The 25,363-nt window shown below is 45.8% G+C and overlaps 1 protein-coding gene across 1 annotated transcript in view; it reads left to right on the plus strand.

Annotated features, from left to right (window-relative positions):
• LOC134355109 (SPARC-related modular calcium-binding protein 1-like) overlaps nucleotides 1-25,363 on the plus strand; it is a 192,711-nt gene that overhangs the window by 114,085 nt on the left and 53,263 nt on the right. The window contains exon 11 of the mRNA XM_063064856.1: nucleotides 522-769. Within this exon, the coding sequence (XP_062920926.1) occupies nucleotides 522-769 (248 nt within the window). The remainder of the gene's footprint in view (nucleotides 1-521; nucleotides 770-25,363) is intronic.

Raw genomic sequence — 25,363 nt, forward strand, 5'->3', positions numbered from 1 at the left:
ATGAGTTTGTTGATTCTGTTGGTGTCTGCTACCCTCAGCCTGCTGCCCCAGCACACAACAGCAAACATGATCGCACTGGCCACCACAGACTCGTAGAACATCCTCAGCATCGTCCGGCAGATGTTAAAGGACCTCAGTCTCCTCAGGAAATAGAGACGGCTCTGGCCCTTCTTGTAGACAGCCTCAGTGATTATTTATCATCAGTGATCATTTATAAATGAGATAGAGCGTGGGACAGGCCACTCTGGCCTTCCGAGCTGTGCTGCCTCACAATCCCCCCGTTTAATCCTAGCCTAATCATGGGGCAATTTATAATAGCTAACCAGCACATCTTTGGACTGTGGGAGGAAACAGGAGCACCTGGAGGAAACCCACGCAGTCAGGGGGAGAACTTACAGGCAGCGGCAGGAATTGAACCTGGGTCTACTGTACTGCAGAGCATCGTGCTAACCACTATGCTATCGTGCTGACCCCAACGTTTTATTATGGCATAGTAGATGTGTATTGTATTCCTTTTACAGACTTTCTGAAGGATCGGTCGGTTTTTTGCTGGAAGACCGCGCCATTCGCTGGTACTTTGGCAAGCTGGACAAGGACCTCAACAGTGAGATCTCCGAGAAGGAGCTGAGGCCCTTTAAGGTCTACCTGAGGAAGAACGCCAAGCCGCGGAAGTGCACCAGGAAATTCATTGAGTACTGTGACCTCAACGGCAGCAAGTCCATCTCCCTGCAGGAGCTGAAGGGATGCTTGGGTTTCATCAAAGGCAGAAGTAGGCGAACGTTTTAATAACTTTCAGACAACGTGGTCATCAGGGGAAAAGACGCTGGGAAGCGGACAGTGCATAGTGGTATAATGGTTATGTGACTGGATTATTAATTATACTCTAGATTATTAGTTTGATGTGTTAGAGCCTGATGCACTTTTGAATATTGCACCTTCACTCCCCACCCACCCTTCAACCTCGCCTGTTTTAATTGCAAAGAGAAATTATACTGTGAGTCAGGGGTTCCCAACCTGAGGCCCTCGGTCCTGTCAGATAATGGTAGGGGTACTTACTTACTGCCTGTTACGCCTCTGGCGTTTAGGGCAGCAATGAAGGTCTTCCATCTCTGGCGGTGTTCAGGGCTTCCTTCATCGTGTCGGTATTCCTCTCGGTTTTCACTGCTGTCAGTCATGTAAGTCCCGGGTGGAGACTCAGGAATACCGTCACACTCAGATGTAGAAGAATTCTTCATTGCTGTTTCCATAACAACTTTGTTTGACCAGTCAGGGTTGTTAGCCCTGAGCTGAACCCCTGAACCTGGAGGACCGCTGACCACTCTTAGTCTGACCTCTACCCTTTGACATTTTTGGGTGACCTCACCAAGAGCCAAACCAGGAAGACCTGATTCCAGCCAATGTAGCTCTCTGGGTCATTGAGGTACACAAGCCTCCAAACCCCATGACAAGGTTGTGGTCCTCTTGGTGGAATGGTAGAGGGCCATGGTATATCCATGGCATAAGGTGTAGTGGTTAGCACAATGCTTTGCAGTGCAGGAACCTGGGTTTAATTCCCACCACTTGTAAGGAGTTTGTACGTTCTCCCTGTTTCCTCCGGGTGCTCCTGTTTCCTCCCCACAGTCCAAAGACGTACTGGTTGGTAGGTTAATTGGTCATTATAAATTGTCCCGTGATTTAAGTTAAATTTAAGCATCCGTTAGTCTTGCGAGACCATGGATATGCGCCTGGAAAGTCTTCACTCTCCAGGGCGCAGGCCTGGGCAAGGTTGTATGGAAGACCAGCAGTTGCCCATGCTGAAAGTCTCCCCTCTCCACGACACCAATATTGTCCAAGGGAAGGGCTTTAGGACCCATACAGCTTGGCACCAGTGTCGTTGCAGAGCAATGTGTGTGGTTAAGTGCCTTGCTCAAGGACACAACATGTTCCCTCAGCTGGGGCTCGAACTCACGACCTTCAGGTCGCTAGTCCAATGCCTTAACCACTTGGCACGTGATTAGGCTAGGGTTAAATCAGGGGATTGTTGGGCAGAACAGCTTGAAGAGCTGGAAGGGCCTATTCCACTCTGTATCTCAATAGATAGAGAGAGAGAGAATGAGAGAAAGAGAAGAAGAAGGAAGAAAACTTGGGAACCCCTGCCATGGGCAGTCTTGTAGACCAGTGGACATCCTCTTGGCATGGCCAAGAGTCGCTGGTCTTCTCGGTAGGCTTTCACCGCATCTACATCTACAGATGGACTACGTCTACTACGTGGTGCAGGCTCTGCAAAAATAATCAAAGCTGACTAAAGAGCAAGGTCACCGGGGCCAGGTTTTGACATGATACTTCTTTGTGGACCATTTTAAAATCTAAGCATGTCATACATTTTATAGCTATTGATACTTTTTTAAGGTTTGTGTAATAAACAAAATGCACTTTTTACACAACTGGATTCTCAGCCTGGGTCCTCTGTACAAGTATTGTCCACGTGCACCACCCAGAGTGTCGTGGTTAGCGCAGCGCCGTTGTAGCTCAGGGTGCTGGAATTCCGGAGGCCAATTCCGACGTCCCCTGTAAGACAGTCTGCATGTTCCTTCCCGCGTGCGCGTGCGTTTGCCCCGAGTGCTCTGGTTCCCTCGCACGCAGCCCAAGGAAATACCGGTTGGTGGGTTAAATGGTCATTTTAAATTGTCCTGTGATTAGGCTACAGTTAGATAGATGGGTTGCTGGTGGCACGGATCGTTGATCCGGAGGAACCCGTCCTCTGCAATTTCTGGGTTTCTCTACCCCAGGGGCTTGTGGAGGTTGGGTCATTAGGGGTATTTTGAGTGGATGTGGGTCAGTTGGGCCGGAAAGGGGCTTGTTCCACGTTGCATCCCTAAATAAATACATAAAATTCCTCATTCCGATACTCCGCGGACAATATTATTGGGCTTTAAAAAAACTGTGACGAAGGCGCATCCCGGCACTCCCATTGGTCAGGATCCTCTCACACGTTGGCCCTCACCCCTCCCCCTTGCACTCGTCCCCATTCCAGTCCTCCGATCTTCCCCAGTGATCACCCTCAATAGGACAAAGAGTAATACAGAACAGTACAGGCCCTTCAGCCCACCATGCTGTGCTGCCCTGCTTAAAGGAAATTTATTACCAAAGTATGTGCATATCACCACTTCAAAGATTCAAACAATATCGAAGTATGTATGCGTTATACAACCCTGAGATGCATCTTCCCCATTGACAGGCACGAAACAAACACACACCATGCAAAGAAAAACATCAATGTCTCAGGCGTACAATAAGTGCAAATAGCAAAAGAGGAAAGAAAATACAAGCAAAAAACACAATATAAAACAAAAAGTCAAAAGAGTTCTCTTTTTCTGAAATTACCCTGAGGTTCATTTTCCTGCAGACATTCACGGCAGACAGAGAAATGCAACAAAGACTGACAAACAATATGCAAAATCTTTAATCTACTCCAAGATCAATCTAACCCTTCCCTCCTACACAACTCCCCTCTCCCCCCCACCGTTTTTCTATTGCCCATGTGCTTATCAAACAGTCTCTTACATGACCCCAATGCATCGGCCTCTAGCTCCACCCCTGGCAGGGTGTGCCAGCTCCCACCGTTCTCCCTTCCCTCCTCCGATCTGCCGTCTGTACTTTCGTTCTCTGCAGCAGTGGGGGATCAGAGTAAGGACATTCTTGTGTAAAGATATGGTTGTGAGCCTGCTGCTGTGCCTCAACCCATCAGTCCGGGCAGATGGGGCCTGTTGGGAAGGGGCAAAGGTGGGTTACTGGCGCCTTAAAACCAGTGGCTCCTGGCAGATGGGGCTTGTCAGCTGTGGTCGGCAGCTCATCCAGGAGAAAGAAATCTCTGATCTGAAACCTCCGCTGCCTTGTGATTACACCGCTCAAGGCGAAGACTTCAGTAATAAACCCTGAGGGAAAAATCCGGAGCTGGAGTTCTTAAGGCAGTCCTACATTGAGTTCAATATTGACTGGCAACTGCTGCGATACTGTTGGTGCAAAACTGTGTCAGTCTCCGCAGTGCCTCTACGTTCATCAGCTGCGTGGAGAGGGGGAGCTTGCTGCACGGGCAACAGCTTGCTCTCCATATCGTCCTGCCCTGGCCTGTCTATCATGTAGACAGCTGGGGCGTAACCTCCACGGACAACCCTGACCAACTGAGGACCCCAGTACTCCGCCTGACACTTGTACCTCATGTTTGATCAACTGCTGGAGGGTGGGAAATGCGTGCTAAGCTCGTAGCTTGGCCTCACAGAGCACTGCATCTATTTGTGTCGTAGATATGGAGGAATTTAATCTTTTTTTAATATATACTCCTGTAGCAATGCAGGGAAGAACTTCTCGCTCTGACAGCATTTCCATTATGGAACAGCAAATTGATAGTCTGAAGAGTTGCAAATATTTAACAAGAGATTCTGCTAAACTTTATCAATGGTGTTACTTAATAGGTAGTCCATTCTGGAATTTATTTATGCAGACAAGTGCGAGGTGTTGTCCTTCGGTAGGACCATCCAGGGTAGGTCTCACACAGTGAACGGTGGGCACTGAGGAATGTGGTTGATCAGAGGGATCTGGGAATACAGGTCCATAATTCATTGAAAGTGGTGGCACAGGTAGAGAGGGTCATAAAGAAAGTTACTGACACATTGGCCTTCAGAAATCAAAGAGATGGGATGTTATGTTGAAGTTGTATACGATGTTGGTGAGGTCTAATTTGGAGTATCGTGTGCAGTTTAGTCACCTACCTACAGGAAAGATGTAAATAAGGTTGAAAGAGTACAAGAGAAAATTCACAAGGATGTTGCCGGGTCTGGTTGAACAGGTTAGAACTTTATTCCCAAAAATGTAGGAAATTGAGGGGAGGTTTGAACAGCTTTAAGTTCCTCGGCGTACACATCACTGAGGACCTCGTGGTCTGTACACACCAGCTGTGTGGTGAAAAAAGCACAACAGCCCCTCTTTCACCTCAGACGGTTGAAGAAGTTTGGTATGGACCCCCAAATACTAAGAATTTTCTACATGGGCACAATGTCAGCATCCTGACTGGCTGCATCACTGCCTGGTATGGGAACTGTAGATGTGAACTTCCCATGATTCAGGACATTTACAAAGACAGGTGTGTAAAAAGGGCCCATAGGATCACTGGGAACCCAAGTCACCCCAACCACAAACTGTTCCAGCTGCTACTATCTGGGAAAAAAGTACCACAGGATAAAAACCAGGACCAACAGGCTCCGGGACAGCTGCTTCCACCCAGGCCATCAGACTGATTAACTCACGCTGACACAACTGTATTTCTATGTTATATTGACTTTCCTGCTGTATGTATTATTCATTATAAATTACTATAAACTGCACATTGCACATTTAGACAGAGATGTAACGTAAAGATTTTTACTCCTCGTGTATGTGAAGGATGTAAGAAATAGTCAATTCAATTCAATTCAAAATTATGATGGGTATAGATGGGGTAAATGCAAGCAGGCTTTTTCCACTGAGGTTGGATGGGATTACAACCAGAGGTCATGGGTTAAGGGTGAAAAGTGAAAAGTTTAAGGGGAACATAAGGGGAAACTTCTTCACTCAGAGGGTGGTGAGAGTGTGGAACGAGCTGCCAGCACAAGTGGTGCACGTGAGCTTGATCTCAGCATTTAAGAAAAGTTTAGATAGGTATGTGGGCGGTATGTGGAGGGCTGTGTATCCCGGTGCAGTTCAATGGGAGTAGGCAGTTTAAATAGTTTGGCACAGACTAGATGGGCTGAAGGGCCTGTTTCTGTGTTGCAATGTTCTATTTCTCTATGACTCTATGAAACTAAACTTAACAAGCTGAAACAGAAGGCACCAGATGGCATTGCTAAGAGCGAGTCACTCGAGAAGAGCACAAGGAATTCTAAATGATTAATGACTCTCGTTAAACAAAGATTAACCATTTGAGTTGTTCTTAAAAACCTCGGCGACCAGTGCGCCTGGCACCCCACGCAGGCCTGGAGAGCGCATTACAGGATCCAGAGCAACGCACAAAATTCTTGAGGAACTGTTCAGGTCAGGCAGCTCCCATGGAGAGGAAGAAATAGTCGACGTTTTAGCACCTTTCATCAGCAGAGGAAAGGTCGGGGTGCGGGGGGGGAGAAGCCAGAATAAGGAGGGAGGGGGAAGGAGTACAAGAAGGTAATATGTGAACCCAGGTGAGGTCGAGGGTAGGTGGATGGGGAAGAGGCAATGAGATGATACATGGAAAAGATGAAAATCCGAAGAAGGAATCTGATATGAGGAAAGGTTTCAGAAGATGAGTTCTGCTCAGATGGTCTAGCAGAAAGGTTGAAGGACCTGCCTCTGAAGCAGGTTCTAATAACCTCTTGTTCTGTTTGTTGCTAGTTATCCATGTACTGGAAGTACAGCCATTGGAGTTTGGGAACTTCACACACAAAATTCAATTAGATCATGACTAGGTCGGGCTGTTAAGTGTGTGTCTTTTGAAGGGCGACTCCCAAGATGTGGAAAGTGGTTGATATTTTCCAGAGGGAAGGAGGGGCAAGTTGGTCAAGAACAGTTACCTTACCGATGTTGACTGCTAAGCCCGTTAAATGAATGATGCTAACTTTGGGAGCCTAGCGTTTAGCTCGTGTGAAGACCAGCATCACCTGGCTACTTCAGCATAGTCACCAAAGTTGTGGTGACCTTGTACCTGGAGTGCACTTACTGCTGGTTTCCGGTAGTCTTAAAGATTACATAGAACAGTAGAGGCATTTTGGCACACAACGTTGTGCCAGTACTTTAATCTACTCCAGGATAAATCTAACCTTTCCCTCCCACATAGCTCTCCATTTTTCTATCATCATTGTGCCTACCTAAGAGATTCTGAAGTGTCCCTAATACATTTGCCTTTAACTGTACTCTGGCAGTGCCCACTATTCTTGGTGTGAACAAAACACTTACCTCTGACATCCCCTCACTTACTCTCATCCACACCTACCGCTGTGTATCAAAACTCACCTCTGATATTCCCCCCCCCCCCATACTTTTCTCCAATCACCTTAAAATGATGCCCTCTCACGTTCGGCATTTCTGCCCTGCGATGAAGACTCTGGCTGGCCACCCGATCTGTGTATCTTATCATTTTGCACACCTCTATCACGTCACCTCTCATCCTGCTTCACTCCAAAGAGAAAACCCTTCGCTCACTCAGCCTATCCTCATAAGTCATGCTCTCTGATCCAGGCAGCATCCCGGTAAATTTCCTCTCTAAAGCTTCCACATCCTGCCTATAATGAGGTGACCAGAACTGAACACAACATTATGGAGCTGCAACATTACCTTACGGCTGTTCAGCTCAATCCCCTGACTGATGAAGGCCAGCGCATCACACTTCATCTTAACCACCCTCTCAATCTGATTTCTTTATTTTGAGTTGCAGTACAGAACAGGCCCTTCCGGCCCAGTGAGCGGCAACCCACCTATTTAACACTGGCCTAATGACGGGACAATTTACAATGACCAACGAACCTACGAACCAGTATGTCTTTGGACTGTGAGAGGAATCCCGAGCACCCGGAGGAAACCCGCGTATTCACGAGGAGGAACATAGAAAACTCCTTCCAGGCGGATTAAAATTGAGCTCTGAACTCCGATGCCCCGAGATGTAATGGCGTCGTGCTCACTGTGATGCCCTAACTTGCACAGCAACTTTGAGAGTTTGCTCCAGTCCTGTTGGAACTTTGGATGAAAGTTGTAGCAATTTATTAGGGGGGGTGGGGGGGGGCTGTATGGTTGGTGGTGGAGTTGTAAGTATCAGGGAAAACCTTGCACTCGGGACTGGTCTGTGTTGAACCTTCATTTGAGTTGACACCTGTTTTTCCTCCTTGCGAACATTCACTTCACAGTACCTGACTTGCTAGTCTGAAGATCCGAGCCAAGCAGATCTTCGTAGTTTTGTGTCAGCTGGGGTTGTTGTTTGTCCACATGTTTATGGTTAACATTGTGCATGTGGTAACAGATGTCAGCAAGCGCGTAAATCAAAACGCCACGTAATTCACATTAATCCTGCCTGTGAGAGTGAGCTAAGTGGACATAAGGTTAGTTTGGCGCCTTTGGAGGTTAAAATATTGACAGCAACACCCACAAGATGCTGGAGGAACTCAGCAGGTCAGGCAGCATCTACGAGAAAGAGTAAAGAGTTGATATTTTGGGCTGAGACCCTTCATCAAGACTGGAAAGGAAAGGGGAAAAAGTCAGAGTGAGAAGGTGGGGCAGGGGAGGAAGAAGAAGATGGAGATGGGTGATAGGTGAAACCAGGAGAAGGGGAGCGGTGAAGTAAACAGCTGGGAAATTGATTGGTGAAAGAGATAAGGGGAGGGGGGATCTGATAGGAGAGGGTAAAGGACCATGGAAGCATGGAAAGGGGGAGAAGCACCAGAGGGAGGTGATGGATAGTTAAGGAGATAGGATGAGAGAGGGAAATGGGAATGGGGGATGGTGAAGGGGGGGTGCAATTACTGGAAATTTGAGAAATCGATGTTCATGCCATCAGGTTGGAGGCTACCCAGATGGAATATAATGTATTGCTCCTTCATCCTGAGGGTGGCCTCATCGTGGCAGTCAAGGAGGTCATGGACTGACATATCGGAATGGGAATGGGAAGTAGAATTGAAATGGGTGGCCACTGGGCGATCCCGTTTTTGTGGCAGATGGAGTGAAGATGCTCAGTAAAGCGGTCTCCCAATCTATGTTGGGTCTCACTGATATGCAGAGGGCGTGCCGGGAGAGCCAGATACCTGGGATACTGAATATTAAGAGTGGGCTGGGGTTAAAATGGGTACCATCACGTTTTGCCTTTTAACTTTTTAGAAGTTACTTTGAATTTTTCTTCCTCTCCTGAGCTGATGCTGAAGGGAGCTTTGTAAGCATTCACAGAGGAAGTTTGGACCCTGGAATATGTCACAAGGCTTTACAAAGGAATTAAGAGTTTTGGGAAAGTGGAAGAGGAGGCAGGAAAGGGAAGCGTGCTAAAGTTTTCAGGAAAGCCTAGTGGAGAGTGAATCTGCAATCAGTGGCCACTTTATTAGGTACTCCTGTACACCTACACGTTAGTTCACATATCTAATCAGCCAATCGTGTGGCAGGAACTCAATGCATAAAGAATGCAGACACGATCACGTTGTTCAGCCCAAACAGAATGGGGGAGAAATGTGACCGAAATGACCTTGACTATGGCATGATGTTAGTGTCAGACAGGATGATTTGAGTATCTCTAAAACTGATGATCTCCAGGGATTTTCACACACAACAGTCTCTTAGAGGTTACAGAGAATTAAATTAGATTAGATTATGAGGACACACAGTCCCCTTTTATTGTCACTTAGTAATGCATGCATTAAGAAATGATACAATATTCCTCCGGTGTGATATCACAGAAACACAGGACAGACCAAGACTGAAAAACTAACAAAAACCACATAATTATAACACACATCAAAGTTGCTGGTGAACGCAGCAGGTCAGGCAGCATCTCTAGGAAGAGGTACAGTCGACGTTTCAGGCCGAGACCCTTCGTCAGGACTAACTGAAGAAAGAGCTAGTAAGAGATTTTAAAGTGGGAGGGGGAGGGGGAGGGGGTTATAATTATTATAACATATAGTTACAACAGTGCAACAATACCATAACTTGATGAAGAACAGGCCATGGCACAGTAGAAAAGTTCAAAGTCTCTCGAAAGTTCCACATCTCACGCAGACGGGAGAAGGAAGAAAACTCTCCCTGCCATGCCCGACCACAGTCCGACTCTGAGTCGTCCGAAAAATTCGAGCCTCTGATCAGCCCTCCGACACCGAGTACCGAGCGCCATCTCTGCCGAATGCTTCGATCTCAGCCTCGGTCGCCAGCAGCAGGCAAAGCTGGGGATTTTGGGGCCTTCCCTCCGGAGATTCTCGATCGCACAGTAGCAGCGGCAGCGAAGCGGGCATTTCAGAAGTTTCTCCAGATGTTCCTCTGTGTTTCTCATGTCTGTCTCCATCAAATCAGAATTAAGAATGGTGCGAGAAACAGAAGAACATTCAGTGAGCAGCATTTCTGTGGACGAAAACACCTTGGTAATGAGAGAGGTCGGAGGAGAATGTCCAGACTGGTTCCAGCTGACAGGAAGGCGACAGTAACAAATATCGACACATTACAACAGCAGTATGCAGAAGAGCATCTCTGAACGCACAGCATGTCGATCCTTGAAGTGGATGGACGACAACAGCAGAAGACCATGAACATACACTCAGTGGCTACTTTATTAGGTACAGGAGGCGCTGAATAAAATGACCACACAGGAATTGAGTCTGGGTCGCTGGTACGGTAAAGTGCTGCGCTAACCACCACGGTACTGTGCCACCCCAAACTGAAGGGCGTAATGAAATACAGTACAATAAAGACAATCTTACACCTTTCGTAAACTTTTTTCTCATCTGTCTTTATTCCAACTGCGTGGCAACGAGGGCTATGTGTGCAGGAACATTTTAGTTACTGCGTGGCTGTGCACTGGTGCCTGTTAGAGGGAACAGTGCACTAATATGCCTATCTGAATGTCTCTTGAAAATAGTTCAGCCTCTACACCACCCCAGGCAGTGGGGCAGCTCTGTTGTGATTCCCTCTTGCTGACTCCAGCACACAGATCCCAACACTACTCCGAAGCAGATATTCCGTTTGATTTTCAGTACCTGTAAAGGCAGCTATGGAAGTTGAACTTTTATTTAGATACAGCGTGGAGTAGGCCCTCCCGGCCCAGCAAGCTGCACTGCCCGGCAACCCCGCTATTTAACCCTAGCCTAATCAAGGGACAAGTTACAATGACTAATTAACCTACTGACCGGTACGTCTTTGGACTGTGGGAGGAAACCAGAGCACCCGGAGGAAACTGGCACGATTCAGCGGGAGAACATACAAACTCGTTACAGACGGCACCGGAATTAAACTCTGAACTCGGGAATGCCCTAGCTGTAATAGCGATGTGCTAACCGCTACCTTACCATGGCGCCCTGATTAATTTAGCAGACTCTCTTGCCTGTTCCAGTAAAGAAGTCTAATTAGAAATGATGTTGACTAATTGAAAAGCTTCACTTCTCTTCCTACTCATGATCATCATCTTTATGTGCCATGCCGTATGACGTGGGCAATCATGGGCTTTCCATGACGGTGATTGTTCTTGGCAAATTTCTCCACTGAACTGGTTTGCCATTGCCTCCTTTTGGGCCACAAGTTGGGTGACCCCAGCCATTATCAATACTCTTCAGAGACTGTCTGCCTGGGGTCAGTGGTCACATAACCAGGACTTGTGATCTGCACCGGCTGCTCATACGACCATCCACCACCTACTTTCATGAATTAGATTATGAGGACACGCAGTCCTCTTTTATTGTCATTTAGTAATGCATGCTTTAAGAAATGATACAATATTTCCTCCGGTGTGATATCACAAAACACAGGACAGACCAAGACTGAAAAAACTAAGAAAACCACATAATTATAACCTATAGTTACATCAGTGTAACAATACCATAACCTGATGAAGAACAGGCCATGGGCACAGTAAAAGAATTCAAAGTCTCTCGAAAGTCCCACATCTCACGCAGACGGGAGAAGGAAGAAAACTCTCCCTGCCATGCCCGACCACAGTCCGACTCTGAGTCATCTGAAAACTTCGAGCCTCCGATCAGTTCTCCGACACCGAGTACCGAGCACCCATCTCTATCTGAACGATTCAACCTCAATCTCAGTCGCCAACAGCAGGCAAAGCCGGGGATTTTGAGGCCTTCCCTCCGGAAGATTCTCGATCGCACAGTAACAACAGCAGCAAACTGGCATTTCAGAAATTTCTCCAGATGTTCCTCTGCGCTTTCACGTCTGTCTCCATCAAATCACAATTGTCCACTGACCCTGATTGGGGGGGGGGCCTGAGCAGGTGGTACACTTTGCCCAAGGGTGACCTGTAGGCTAGCAGAGGGAAGGAGTGACTTATACCACCTTTGGTAGAGATGTATCTCCACTCTGCCACCGCGGTCTTCCTATTGCAGATCGGAATATCACAGCCACTGGTCTATACTGGTTTAGTCTATAGTTGTAATTGGCCTTGGTGTTTGGTGCCAGATACAACAAAACTAGTTAGCATTCCTGCTAGTGTTTGAATTCTCGAGTGTAAGATCGATCAATACTTGTGCAACACAAAGTGCTCAGCAGGTCAGGCAGCATCTATTGAAAAGAATAAACAATCAATGTTTAGGGCCGAGACCCTTCTTTTGGACTGGAAAGGAAGTGGGAAGAACCCAGAATAAGCAGGTAGGGGGAGGATGACACACTAGAGTGTGGTAGGTGGGTGGGTGGAGTAAGAATCTGGGCCACACTGGATACGGTAGACGACCCCAACAGGCATGCATGTTCAAAGTTCAAAGTTCAAAATAAAATATATTATCAGTGTACATACATGTCACCACATACAACCCTGAGATTCTTTTTCTGCAGGCATACTTAGAAAATCTATAGAACAGTAACTGTAAGCAGGATCAATGGACATGAAACCGTGCGAATGCAGATATAAATGTGAGATGTCACCTCACCTGGGAGGACTGTTTGGGGCCCTGAATGAAGGTGAGGGAGGACGCGAATGGGCAGGTGTAGCACTTAGACTGCTTGTAAGATGCCATGAGGGAGATTAGTGGGGAGAGACAAGGGAATCATTGAAGGAATGATCTCTGTGGAAGGTGGAGAGTGAAGGGTGAGTGAAGATATGTTTGGTGGTAGAGTGTCATTGAAAATGGTGGAAGCTGTGGAGGCTCATGGGATGGTAGGCAAGGACATGGAACTCTATCACTGTTAAGGCAGTGGGAAGATGTCTGTGAAATGGAGGAGATGTGGGTCATTCTCTGCTCTCAGGCCTGATCCCTGCCACCTCAATTCAGCCCATACACAACACAACACAACGCTACACTACACTACACAACCATGCTGCACATTCAAGACTTAAGTTCACACCAAAAAAATGGTCAATCAGGTGGTTCAAAAGCTCAACTCTGACAGGGATGTTACAGGCTATTGTTTGCAGTGATCATTTACAGAAGAAGTGTGATTAATAAAGTATTTAGTAATTGCCCTACAACCATCAGGCTCCTGAACCAGTGTGGATAACTTCACTCACCCCAATGAGCCTCAGGTCCCACACCACCAGGTTCAGGAACAGTTATTACCCCACAACCATCAGGCTCCTGAACCAGTGTGGATAACTTCACTCACCCCAATGAGCCTCAGGTCCCACACCACCAGGTTCAGGAACAGTTATTACCCCACAACCATCAGGCTCCTGAACCAGTGTGGATAACTTCACTCACCTCAACACTGAACTGACTCTGCAGCCTATAAACTCACTTTCAGGGACTCTACAATGCTTGTTCTCAGTAATTGAACAGTTTGCCATTTGCACATTAGTTACTTATCAATATTTGTTGATGTAAATTCTCTATAAATTCTATTGTATGATTTTATTTTCCTGTAAATGCCTGCAAGAAAACAAATCTCAGGGTACTCTGTGGTAAGATATAAACTTTGATCATATATTTACTTCGACTTCGACTATCTCACAGAAGAGAAAAGAAACTTTTCCCAGTATCCGGAACATTTGCTGCTAATTATCATCATTAAAGCAGATTATCTGATCATTATCATATTGTCTGTGGAAACTAACTGTGTGCAGTTTGCCTCTGAATGTTAAAACATTGACTTGAGTAACTTGCCTCAACATAGGATCTAAAATGCTCTAACGGTAAGATGAATCACAGCAACTTCTGCGGGTGTATTGTCATTTTTAAATGCGTTTTTTACTGTTGCAAGACTCTGCTGGACATTGAGAACTTAAGGTCTGGCTCCAGCTCTGGTCTACCCCATCAGCAAGTTGCCTGTTGGCTGAGAAACTGAAGGAACTGGACTGTGATGCTGCCTGCAACAGAGAGGCGTTGGTGCGCGGAGGAGGCATGTAGTCCAACAAAGATTCAAAAAGATTCAAAGTATATTTATGGAATACAGCCCTGAGATTCAACCTGCTGAAGGCAACCACAAAAACAAAGAAACACCATGGAACCCATTCAAGAAAACATCAAACACCCAACACGTGAAAAAGATCAAACTGAGCAAACGGCAATAAGCAAGCAAACACACAGAGTATGGACCATCAAACCAGGAGTCCAGTTTAGTTCAGTTCAGCGGCTCACTGCTAGCCCACTGCAGGCAGCGCGCAGAGCCATCTGCTGAAGCGCCCCAGTCCGTATTGACCACCGCCCCCCAATCAAACTGCCCCAAAACACCAAAAAAAAGAGTAACCAGAATTTAAGTACACATGCAACATGAACCTCAAAGGTCCCCCAAAACAAGTCTAGAGCCTCACCGATCAGTCCTTGCAGCATGGAACTCAAAACTCCTGCACCTTCCTCCGACAGCGGCTAGCGAGAGAGAGAAGTAGACCGTTCAAACACAGGCAGACGATGCCGAACACTCACCCGTCCTCTGCTCTCATCCTTGTTGACTTCAAACTTGCTCGGCACCTCAAATGGGGAGAAGCAATGGAGTCGATCATGGGCTCCAGCCCGCGACATCTCAATTGGAGAGAACAATGGAGTTGATTATGGGATTGCGCCCTTGACATCTCAGTCGGAGAGAAGCAATGGAGTCGGTCATGGACTCCAGGCCACATTCTCTGCTCCAAACCTCATCAAAATCCCTTGGAGGCAGCAAGGTGCCAAATCACTCAAGCAGCCTAAACTATAAATCTTGGGTTCCAATCATATGCAGCTTAGTAGGAGAATTATATTTGAAAGAAGAAGTAGAATTAAAAGAAGTAGTTTTGTGCACTGTCCGCATTGTTCAGCAAGAGACCATCTCAATTATTTTCTTGTGATCACAAGACCCTTTTGGACATTGGTGATGAAATTGCTTTGTTGGCAAATGGCGGGGTGGAGTTGTGTGGCCTCAGTTGTAGCGAGGACCAGGCCTCAGACTGTGGTGTCCCCTACTTGCAACCGTCCGGGCGAGCACTCCACTGGATCTCAAGTAGCGCAGTATCCATGCTGGAGCTGGTGCTGCCCCCGGTGTTTGCACAGCAGAAGACAAGCTGTATTGTGTTCAGCTGCAGACTGCTGTAACATTCATGGACACAGGGACTTGGACTATATTTTTTTGTGTGGCTGCACGTTTACTGCTATCTTATTTGTGCCTTGAGCTGTTGCTACTGTGTTTTGTACCTTGGTCCTGGAGTAAGGCTGTTTCGATTGCTGTATTTGTGGGTTTTTATGTATGGTTAAATGACAATTAAACTTGAACTTGAAATGGTTTAGGATATATGAGCTATCTAAATCAATTTATCCTAATGTCTTAATGTAGAGGTTCAAAACATTAGCATTTCCTCCCATAAATGCTGCTGGACATGCAGAATTTGAGTCACTGAGAAGTACAGCACAGAAACAGACCCTTCAGCCCAACTAGTTCATGCTTCCAGAATTTGTTGCTCCTGATTTAAGCACCTGCAGTCCCTTTTGTCTCTATCTATCTGTCTCCCTCCTCCTCCCCTTTCCTTGGAATAGTCTTTCATACGGATTACTATCAGTTTCACCATCGTCTCCGGCATTGAGTTCCTGATCAGTTGGGTTTATTAACACTGCTGTTCTAACCCTACCCCTTATACTTTTGTTTTAGAACATAGAGACCAGTACAGCACAGGAACAGGCCCTTTAGTCCACAGTGTTGTGCCAAATCAGATAAATTAGTAACCAAATGGTCCCTTATGACTACACAATATCCATATCCTTCCATTTTCCATACATTCATGTGTTTATCTGTGAGGGCTCTGTTGGACAGAGCTGACCATAGAGGTTGTGCCCAGCTGCCTAGAAACACAAGCCGGGACAGTTCGAAATGGAGAGAAAGATGTTGCCCATGTAGCAAGCTCCCCCTCTCCATGTAGCTGATGAACCCAAAGGAACAGCTCAGACCGATACAGTTTGGCACCAGCAGCATTGCTGGAGTTGCCAGTCAGTGTTGAACTCAATGTAGGACTGCCTTGGGACTTTTCCTCAGGGTTTACTCTCATGGCCTTCCCCATGAGTGGATATAGATGCAAGGTAGCGGAGGCTTGAGGTCAAAGTTTTTCTTCTCCTAGATGAGCTGCCAACCACGGCTGATGAGCCCCATCTGCCCAAAGCGACTAGTTTTAAGGTGCCAGTCACCTGCCTTTGCCCCTTCTCCTGTCAGTAGAAACAGATTTGCTGGGCTTAGTAGCTAAGCAAGGCATCAAGGCCAGGAGTTGGACTTGATTGCACGTCATCGGGAGCATTTAATAGGTAGTGGGAGCTTGTCCCCATTACCACCCCCGGCTATAACAGCCTTAGGGATCCATGTTTGCCTTATCTAAACTTCTCTTATAAGTCCCTAATGTGTCTGCCTCTATCACCATCCCAGTGAGCACATTCCAGGCATCCACCACACTGTGCTAACAAAAAAAAAAATCTAACCTCTTGCATCTCCTTTGAAGTGACCCCCTCTCACCTTCAATGCACGCCCCCTGGTATTAGACATTTCAACCCTGGGAAACTGATACTGTCTGTCTATCCATGCCTCTCTTTGTGGCCGCAGAACAGTGCAGACATAAAATTACTATGAATTACTCTCCTCTTGCACTATCTTCTAATGAAGTAGTATTCATGGCTTCGTACTGCAATTATAAAAAAAAATCCCCTCATCTCTCCCTTTAAAACTCATACCTCATCTTAGCTTTCTAATTGAGTGCATTACTGTCTGATATTGGGGGGAGGGAGGAGGAGGGTGGTCTAATGCACAGAATCGTTGTAAACTCAGTCAGCTCCATCATGGGCACTAGCCTCTGTAGTATCCAGGACATCTTCAAGCAGCGGTGCCTCAAAAAGGCAGCATCCATCATTAAGGACCCCCATCTCTCAGGACGTGCCCTCTTCTCACTGCTACCATCCACCACTCTTACTGTAATTTAGAGTTTTTATTATTAGAAAAGAGGGGAGGACCTTTCAGCCTATGATGATGTGACAACCTTTTAATCTATTCCAAGATCAATCAAACTCTTCCCTCCCGCATAGCCCTCCATTTTTCTATCACACGTGTGTCAATCTACATGTCTCTTAAATGTCTGCAATGTATCTGCTACTCCGTGAAAACACCTTCCGCACATTCACCAGTCTGTTTTTTTAAAACCTACCCGACATTCCCCTTATACTTTCCTCCAACTTAGACTCTTTTGGGTTAGCCACTTATGCCCTGAGTATAAGGTCTCTGGCTGTCCACTCAATCTATGCTCCTATAAGTCATCTCTCACCTTCCTTCACTCCAAAGAGAAAATCCCTAGCTTGTTCAACCTCTCCTCTTAAGACATACTCTCTAATCCAGGCAGCATCCTGGTAAATCTCCTCTGCACCCTCTCTAAAGCTTCCACATCCTCCCTATAATGAAGTGACCAGAACTGAACACAATATTCCAAGTGTGGTCTAACCAGGGTTTTAAGGAGCCTCATTCTGTTTAAACCTCTTTTCGATCAAAAGCAAGTTTCTTTTGACAGTGGAAAGAGTTTCATTTCTATTTAAACCCCTCCTATATATCTAGCATCCCCATCCCCCACATAATCCTCTCTGCTCTGAAAGATGACATCTTCATCTCTCCTAAAGTATTGTATCAAATGGAAAAATTCTGAGTATACTGAGAATCAGGCACAGAAGACAATAGAGGCCAAGTATACCAGGAAACGATCTGGAATAGGACGTCCCTCTAGAACAGAGATGAAGAGGAATTCCTTTATCCAGAGGGTGGAAACTGTGGAGTTCACTGCTATGGATGGCTGTGGAGGTCAAGTCATTGGGTATATTTGAAGTGGAGGCCAGTAGGTTCTTGAATAGTCAGAGTGTCAAAGGTTATGAGGAGAAGGCAGGAGAATGGGATTGAGAGGGACAATAAATCGGCCATGATGGATAGGTGGAGCAGACTCTTTGGGCCGAATGGCCTAATTTGGCTCCTACGTCTTATAGTCTACGACTTGTTCCCCTTTATACATCGGATGTTTGCCAGTCTTTGTTATTTATAGTTTTTCATTAAACCTTCCATTTTTTAAATCATCTATCTGCTGATCCAAGAGTTTCTTAAAAGACCCTAATGTACTTTCCTCTGCCACCACCCCTGGAAAGGCTTCCCCACCACTTTCTATGTAAAGACAACTTAACCTCTGGCATTTCCCCTCGACTTCCCTCCAATCATTCTAAAATTATGCCTCCTCGATTAGCCAGATTCTCGCTGCTCTGCTGGGGAAAGAAATTGAGGAGCATTTTGTTTTGATAAAAAGATAGCTGGGGGAAAAAAGGATAGTTTAATGCAAGGGTTCCCAACCTGTGGTCCACGGACCCCTCGGTTAATGAACCAAACTTTCCTCTTATTGCTCGATGCTGGGGGATCTGTGTGGCCTTGGTCATAGTGAGGACGAGGCCTCAAGCCATGGTGTCACCAGTGTACTGCCACCAGGAGAGAGGTGTTGGAGCTGGTGTGCTCCACCAGGGGGCAGCGGGGCTCGGCGTTCAGGCTGGAGCCGGTGCTTGGCTGAAGACCACCTGTATTGTAGTCGTCTTCAGGTCTCTGTGGCATTGGATGGCTTGCGTTTGGACTCTTTTATTGTGAGCCTGTACCAGAAAACAAGGTATGATTTGCAGAGCGCTACTTCCAGGGTGAAGGGACAATTTCGAATGAAGTTGGAGGTGATATCAGATGCATGACAACTCTGGCAGGGACAGCAAGACATTACTTCCTACAAAGCGAAACCCAGTAGCATGAATGGCAGCAATGCTTCACTACCAGATGATCTCAATGCCTTCTATGGACGCTTTGAAAGGGAGAACACAACTACAGTTGTGAAGATCCCTGCTGCACCCGGTGACCCTGTGATCTCTGTCTCAGAGACTGATATTAGTCTGTCTTTAAAGAGAGTGAACCCTCACAAGGCAGAAGGTCCTGATGGAGTACCTGGTAAGGCTCTGAAAACCTGTGCCAACCAACTAGTGGGAGTATTCAAGGACATTTTCAACCTCTCACTGCTATGGACGGAAGTTCCCACTTGCTTCAAAAAGCCAACAATTATACCAGTGCCAAAGAAGAATATTGTGCTCTGCTTTAATGACTATCGCCCAGTAGCACTCACATCGACAGTGATGAAATACTTTGAGAGGTTGGTTACGACTAGACGGAACTCCTGCCTCAGCAAGGACCTGGACCCATTGCAATTTGCCTATTGTCGCAACAGGTCAACGGCAAACACAATCTCCATGGCTCTTCACACGGCTTTAGACCACCTAGACAATACAAACACCTACGTCAGGATGCTGTTAATCAGTATTTAATATCGTAGCTCAGTATTTAATATCATCATTCCCATAATCCTGATTGAGAAGTTGCAGAACCTGGGCCTCTGTACCTCCCTCTGCAATTGGATCCTGGACTTCCTAACCAGAAGACCACAGTCTGTGTGGATTGGTGATAACATATCCTCCTCGCTGACGATCAACACTGGCGCACCTCAGGGGTGTGTGCTTAGCCCACTGCTCTACTCTCTGTATACACATGACTGTGTGGCTAGGCATAACTGAAACACTATCTACAAATTTGCTGATGATACAACCATTGTTGGTAGAATCTCAGGTGGTGATGAGAGGTTGTACAGGAGTGAGATATGCCAACTGGTGGAATGGTGTCGCAGTAAACACCTGGCACTCAACGTCAGTAAGATGAAAGAGCTGATTGTGGACTTCAGGAAGGGCAAGACGAAGGAACACATACCAATCCTCATAGAGGGATCAGAAGTGGAGACAGTGAGCAGCTTCAATTTCCTGGGTGTCAAGATCTCTGAGGATCTAACCCGGTCCCAACACATTGATGTCGTCATAAAGAAAGCAAGGCAGCGGCTATACTTTATTAGGAGTTTGAAGAGATTTGACATGTCAACAAATACACACAAAAACTTCTATAGGTGTACCGTGGAGAGCATTCTGACAGGCTGCATCACTGTCTGGTGTGGAGGGGCTACTGCACAGGACCGAAAGAATCTGCAGAAGGTTGTAAATCTAGTCAGCTCCATCTTGGGCACTAGCCTACAGAGTACCCAGGAGACATCTTTAGGAAGCGGTGTCTCGAAAAGGCAGCGTCCATTACTAAAGACCTCCAGAACCCAGGGCATGCCCTTTTCTCACTGTTACCATCATTTAGGAGATACAGAAGCCTGAAGGCACACACTCAGTGATTCAGGAATAGCTTCTTCCCCTTTGACATCCGATTCCTGAATGGACTTTGAAGCTTTGGACATTACCTCACTTTTTTAATATACAGTATTTGTTTTTGCACATTTTAAAATAATGTATTCAATATATGTAATTGATTTACTTTATTATTATGTTTTATTTTATTTTTTATTATTATTTTTTCTCTATCTGCTAGATTATGTATTGCATTGAACTGCTGCTGCTAAATTAACAAATTTCACATCACATGCTGGTGATAATAAACCTGGTTCTGATTCTATCTTATACATGCTTTGTGCTGTGTATGACTGTTGGTACTGTGTTTTGCAACTTGGCTCTGGAGTAACACTATCTCATGCGTATTCATGTATGGTTGAATGACAATTAAACTGGAATTTGATAAGTATTTTAAAACAATGTTCAATAACTTTGCATTTCAAACTCTCAACCATCTGCTTACTACAATATTATATTATTATTGCATTCAGACAATCGTTAGTTACCTTATTTAGTTAATTATAGATTTCAGGAGAGGGAACCAGTCCTCCTGGAGGATCAGAAGTGGAGACGGTCAGCAGCTTTAAATTCCTGGGTGTTCCTATGTCAGAGGACTCGCTCTGGACCCAGCACACAAGTGCAATTGCGAAGAAAGCAAGGCAGTGCCTCTACTTCATCAGGAGTTTACAGTGATTTGGCATGACTTCTGAAACTTTGGGTGTGTGGTGGAGAGTGTACCGACTGGCTGCATCCCGGCCTGGTATGGAAACACCAATGCCTTTGAATGGAAAATCCTACAAAAGATAGTGGATTCGGCCCAGCACATTACGGGGAAAGTCCTCCCAGACTTTGAGCATATCCCCATGAAACACTGTTGCAGGACAGCAACATCCATCATCAGAGATCCTCACCACCCAGGCGGTGCTCTCTTCTCACTGCTGCCATCATGTAGAAGGTACAAGAACCTCAGGACTCACACCACCAGGTTCAGGAACAGTTACTACCCCTCAACCACCAGCAGCGATGTTCCAACAAACAATTACTTTACTTTAAGGACTCTTTATCTCATTGTCTCATGTTCTCGTTATTTATTTCTATTTATTTATATTTGCATTTGCATAGTTGGTTATCTTCTGCACTCTGGTTGATCTTTCATTGGTCCTGTTATAGTTACTATTGAATAGATTTGCTGAGTATGCCCACAGGAAAATGAATCACAGGGTTGTATATGGTGACATATACTGTATGTACTTTGATAATAAAATTTACTTCAAACTTTGAACTTTTAATTAATTATCCCAAACTAATTTAATTAGCAGTTATTGAAATCAGATCAGCGTAGTGGTTAACACAACACTATTACAGCTTGGGGTGACAGAGTTCGAATTCATCTCCGGTGTTGTCTGTATGTACCAACACCAAGGCTAGTGTTAAATCGATGGGTTACTGGGTGGGTCGGCTCATCAAGCTGGAAGCTCCACACTGTATCACAAAATAAAATAAAAGAAACAGTGTTAAGTCTCTTTATGGATTTAATCCAATGAACCTTGGAGTTTTTTTTCCCAAATGGTCTTTCCTGGAGTTTTCCAGCAATTAAGATGAGCTTCCTGGGTAGTTTAATCAGAGCCTAGAGTTGAGTTCATTTAGAAATATTAGATGTTCATGTTGTTTCTGTCAGTGATGGTGCAGTCAATTAGCTCTGGATTTGTCTAGCATAATACAAGTATTCGAAACTTGAACTTCTCACATTGGTGAAATGTGATCCAGATGTCTGCAAAGTCGTTCTGCCAGTTGACTGCGATTACTTGCGTAATGAACCCTGACACAAGGGATTCCATCCAAATCCTGTTTCTGCCAATCCACCGATATTATGCTGGATAGTTTAGAGAAATGATTATCCCTTCTGACTCCTCCCCCTCTCCAGCCAAAGGAATTCTCTGTAACTGGAGAGGTTGCCTTGGGTTGTCTAAATGAAGGTCAATGGGAGTTGATTATGATGCTGATTGCGTGGTGATGGAAGCCAGGTTGTTACACACTTTAGATGATTGCTTCCTTGAGGAAGCAATTTTATTATTAATGTTCAACAGACTAACCTCTTCCTGCTTTTCTTCAGGCAGCACCAGAGAGATAGCTAGTTTCTGCAGAGAGTTGAGAGCTTAGTCATGGGCACTAGCTTCCCAGCATACCGGACATTTTAAAGGAGCAATGCCTCAAAAAGGCACCATCCATCATTAAGGACCCCCATCACCCAGGTCATGTTCTCTTCTCATTGCTACCATCAGAAAGGATGTACAGAAGCCTGAAGACACACACTCAATGATTCAGGAACAGCTTCTTCCCCTCTGAATGAACTTTGGACCCAAAAACACTACTTCACCAATTTTTTATTTCTATTTTTTGCAAGAGAGTGGAACTGCCCCAGTGCAATGGCTTTTGCACTTTAAAAACTTTCCCGTGCAGTATTCCCGTCATCGTTGGACACGATGGACAACCTCCACATTGCAATGTACTGCTGTCGCATAAGAACAAATTTCACAACATATGCCAATGATTCTGATTCTGATGTGTAGTGGTAGCAGATAGATGCACCTCAGCAACATAAACAGGGGAAAAAGGTTCTGTTTTTGATTTAAGGTAAATCAGGAGCCATTTCAGGAAAGACAAATTTTGAAAGAAAAGGTTCAAAGGTACACTTGTATGTAGTATGCACATCTGAGATTTATCTTCACACAGATAGCCACAAAACCAAGAAAACCATGGTAGTCGTAGAGAGAAAGACCTCAAAACCCCTGCACAAAGAAAAAGAAACAAAATCTTGCAAACCCCCATCTCCCCCCCACAAAAAAGCTAACAGATTGTTCCACATGGGAAAACAGTAACAAGACATCAAACCCCCTCCCTCGCTCACAGATAACGAACAGTGGAAAGATATGGAGAAAGTAGGATAAGAATCAGAAATAGGAATAGCTTCATCTCCCCCCACCTTTTTATTCTGGCATCTCCCCCCCCTTCCTTTCCAGTCCCGATTTTGTGTCTGCTGCTCTGGAATTCCAGTACCTGCAGACTGTTTCGTGTCTAAGAATATATTTTACAGTACATCAAAACATGCAGTGAAATGCATCGTTTGCAGCAAATCAGCAAGGGTATCCGGGGGGGGGGCAACTTGCAAGTATTGCCATGCTTCCTGCGCTAACGTAGCAAGCCCACAACTTGCTAACCCTAACCTGTACGTCCTTCGAATGTGGGAGGAAACCCTGGTGGTGCATGGTGGTGTCGGGGAAGACATACCAACTCCTTACAGGCAGTGGTGGGAATTGAACTAGGGTCGCCTGTACTGTAAAGCTTTGTACTAACCACTATGCTGCCATGCATCACGCAGGAGTGGGATTAATGGCCAAAACTCCCTTGCCTTTCTTCTCTCCTTGGCTCTTAATAACGAGGGAAATCGTATGCAGTTAGAGGAGAGGAGACTGTTGACCCAAGGTGAACTTCAGAAATAATTCCAAAGCACAAGTTGGCTAAATATGGATTGGAGTGCCACCTAGGGTCGACTGACATTTACTACAGACGAGGGATGGGAATGGACAAGGTTGCAGCAAGAGCAAGCAAAAATGGAAGGAAGACGAGGGATTCTGCAGATGCCGGAGAAACTCGGCTGGCTGGGCAGTGTCTGTGAAAATGAATTTAGTAAACCAAGTGAAAGAGGTAGATCCATGAACCGTTTGAAGGATGTCGTGCTTGGTGGCGTTGCTCGCTGGTACCGTCTGGATATACCCACACTCCTTCCATGTCTGCGATTTGCTGTTTTGTTCTTTTATTTGCACTTTTGGGGGTTTGACGTTTTTTCTTTGAACAGATTCTATGGTTTCTCTTTGTTTTGTGGCTCTTGTGGGGGGGATGAATCTCAGGGTTACATACTTTGAGTTATGGATCTTGGAATCTTTGAATAAACGGTCGATGTTTTGGGTTGAGCCCCTTCTTCAGGACTAGAAAAGATGGGGGAAGTCACCAGGTTAAAAAGGTGGGGGGAGGAGAGGGAGGACAGCTACAAGGTGATAGGTGAGGCCAGGTGGGTGGGAATGGTAAGGGACTGGAGAGGAAAGAATCTGATAGGAGAGGAGAATGGACCATAGGAGAAAGGGAAGGAGGGGAACCGGGGGAGAGGTGATAGGCAGGTGAGAAGAGGTAAGAGGTCCGTTATTTGATCAGGACTTGAAGATATGAGTGAGTAACATTGACCAAGGTACCTTTATGTCTGCGTTGTCAGCTTCCCACTATCCTGTAGCTAAATGAACAGTAACATGGCGGTCACGTTTAAAGGAAAAACAAAGATCTAAAGATTAGCTTTATTTGTCACATGTACGTCAAAACATACGGTGAAATGCGTCGACTTGCATCAAATCGGTGAAGATTTGCTGAGCAGCCCATGTGTCGCACACACTTCCAGCGCCAACGTTATATGGCCATAACTTACTGACCCTAAACCCGTGTGTCTTTGGGATATGGGAGGGAAACAAAGTACCCAGAGGAAGCCCACGTGGACACGGTGAGAATGTACAAACTCCTTACAGAGAGCTGGTGCTGTTAACTGCTACACTACCATCCCCCACCGCCTCTCACATAATAGAAGGGCTGCATTATGACTTTGATCAGGAATTGAAAACATAATTGAGGGTCTATGACCAAGATACCTTTTAATCAGCGTTACTGACTTCCCAATATCTTCCAGCTAAGTGGACACCAATATGACAATAAACATGAGAAGGTCTGCAGATGCTGGAGATCCAGAGACTCACACACCAAATGCTGGAGGAACTCAGCAGGTCAGGCAGTGTCTGTGGAAAGAAATAAACTGTTATTGTTTCGGGCTGAGACCCTTCATCAGCTCTGTTCCAGGAAAGGATACGTGACCGTGGTAGTGGGTCTGGGTGAGCACGGGGTCAAAGAGTCAGATGGCAGCAGAGATCAGAGAGGGGGAGCAGTCGGAGAGGTTTCCTCTGAATTGCCGTCGAAGAGAAGATTTAAACTTCTTCAGGGTAGGCATCCCTGGA

This window comes from Mobula hypostoma, chromosome 12 (assembly GCF_963921235.1).
Source record: "Mobula hypostoma chromosome 12, sMobHyp1.1, whole genome shotgun sequence".
NCBI classification, from domain to species: Eukaryota; Metazoa; Chordata; class Chondrichthyes; order Myliobatiformes; family Myliobatidae; genus Mobula; species Mobula hypostoma.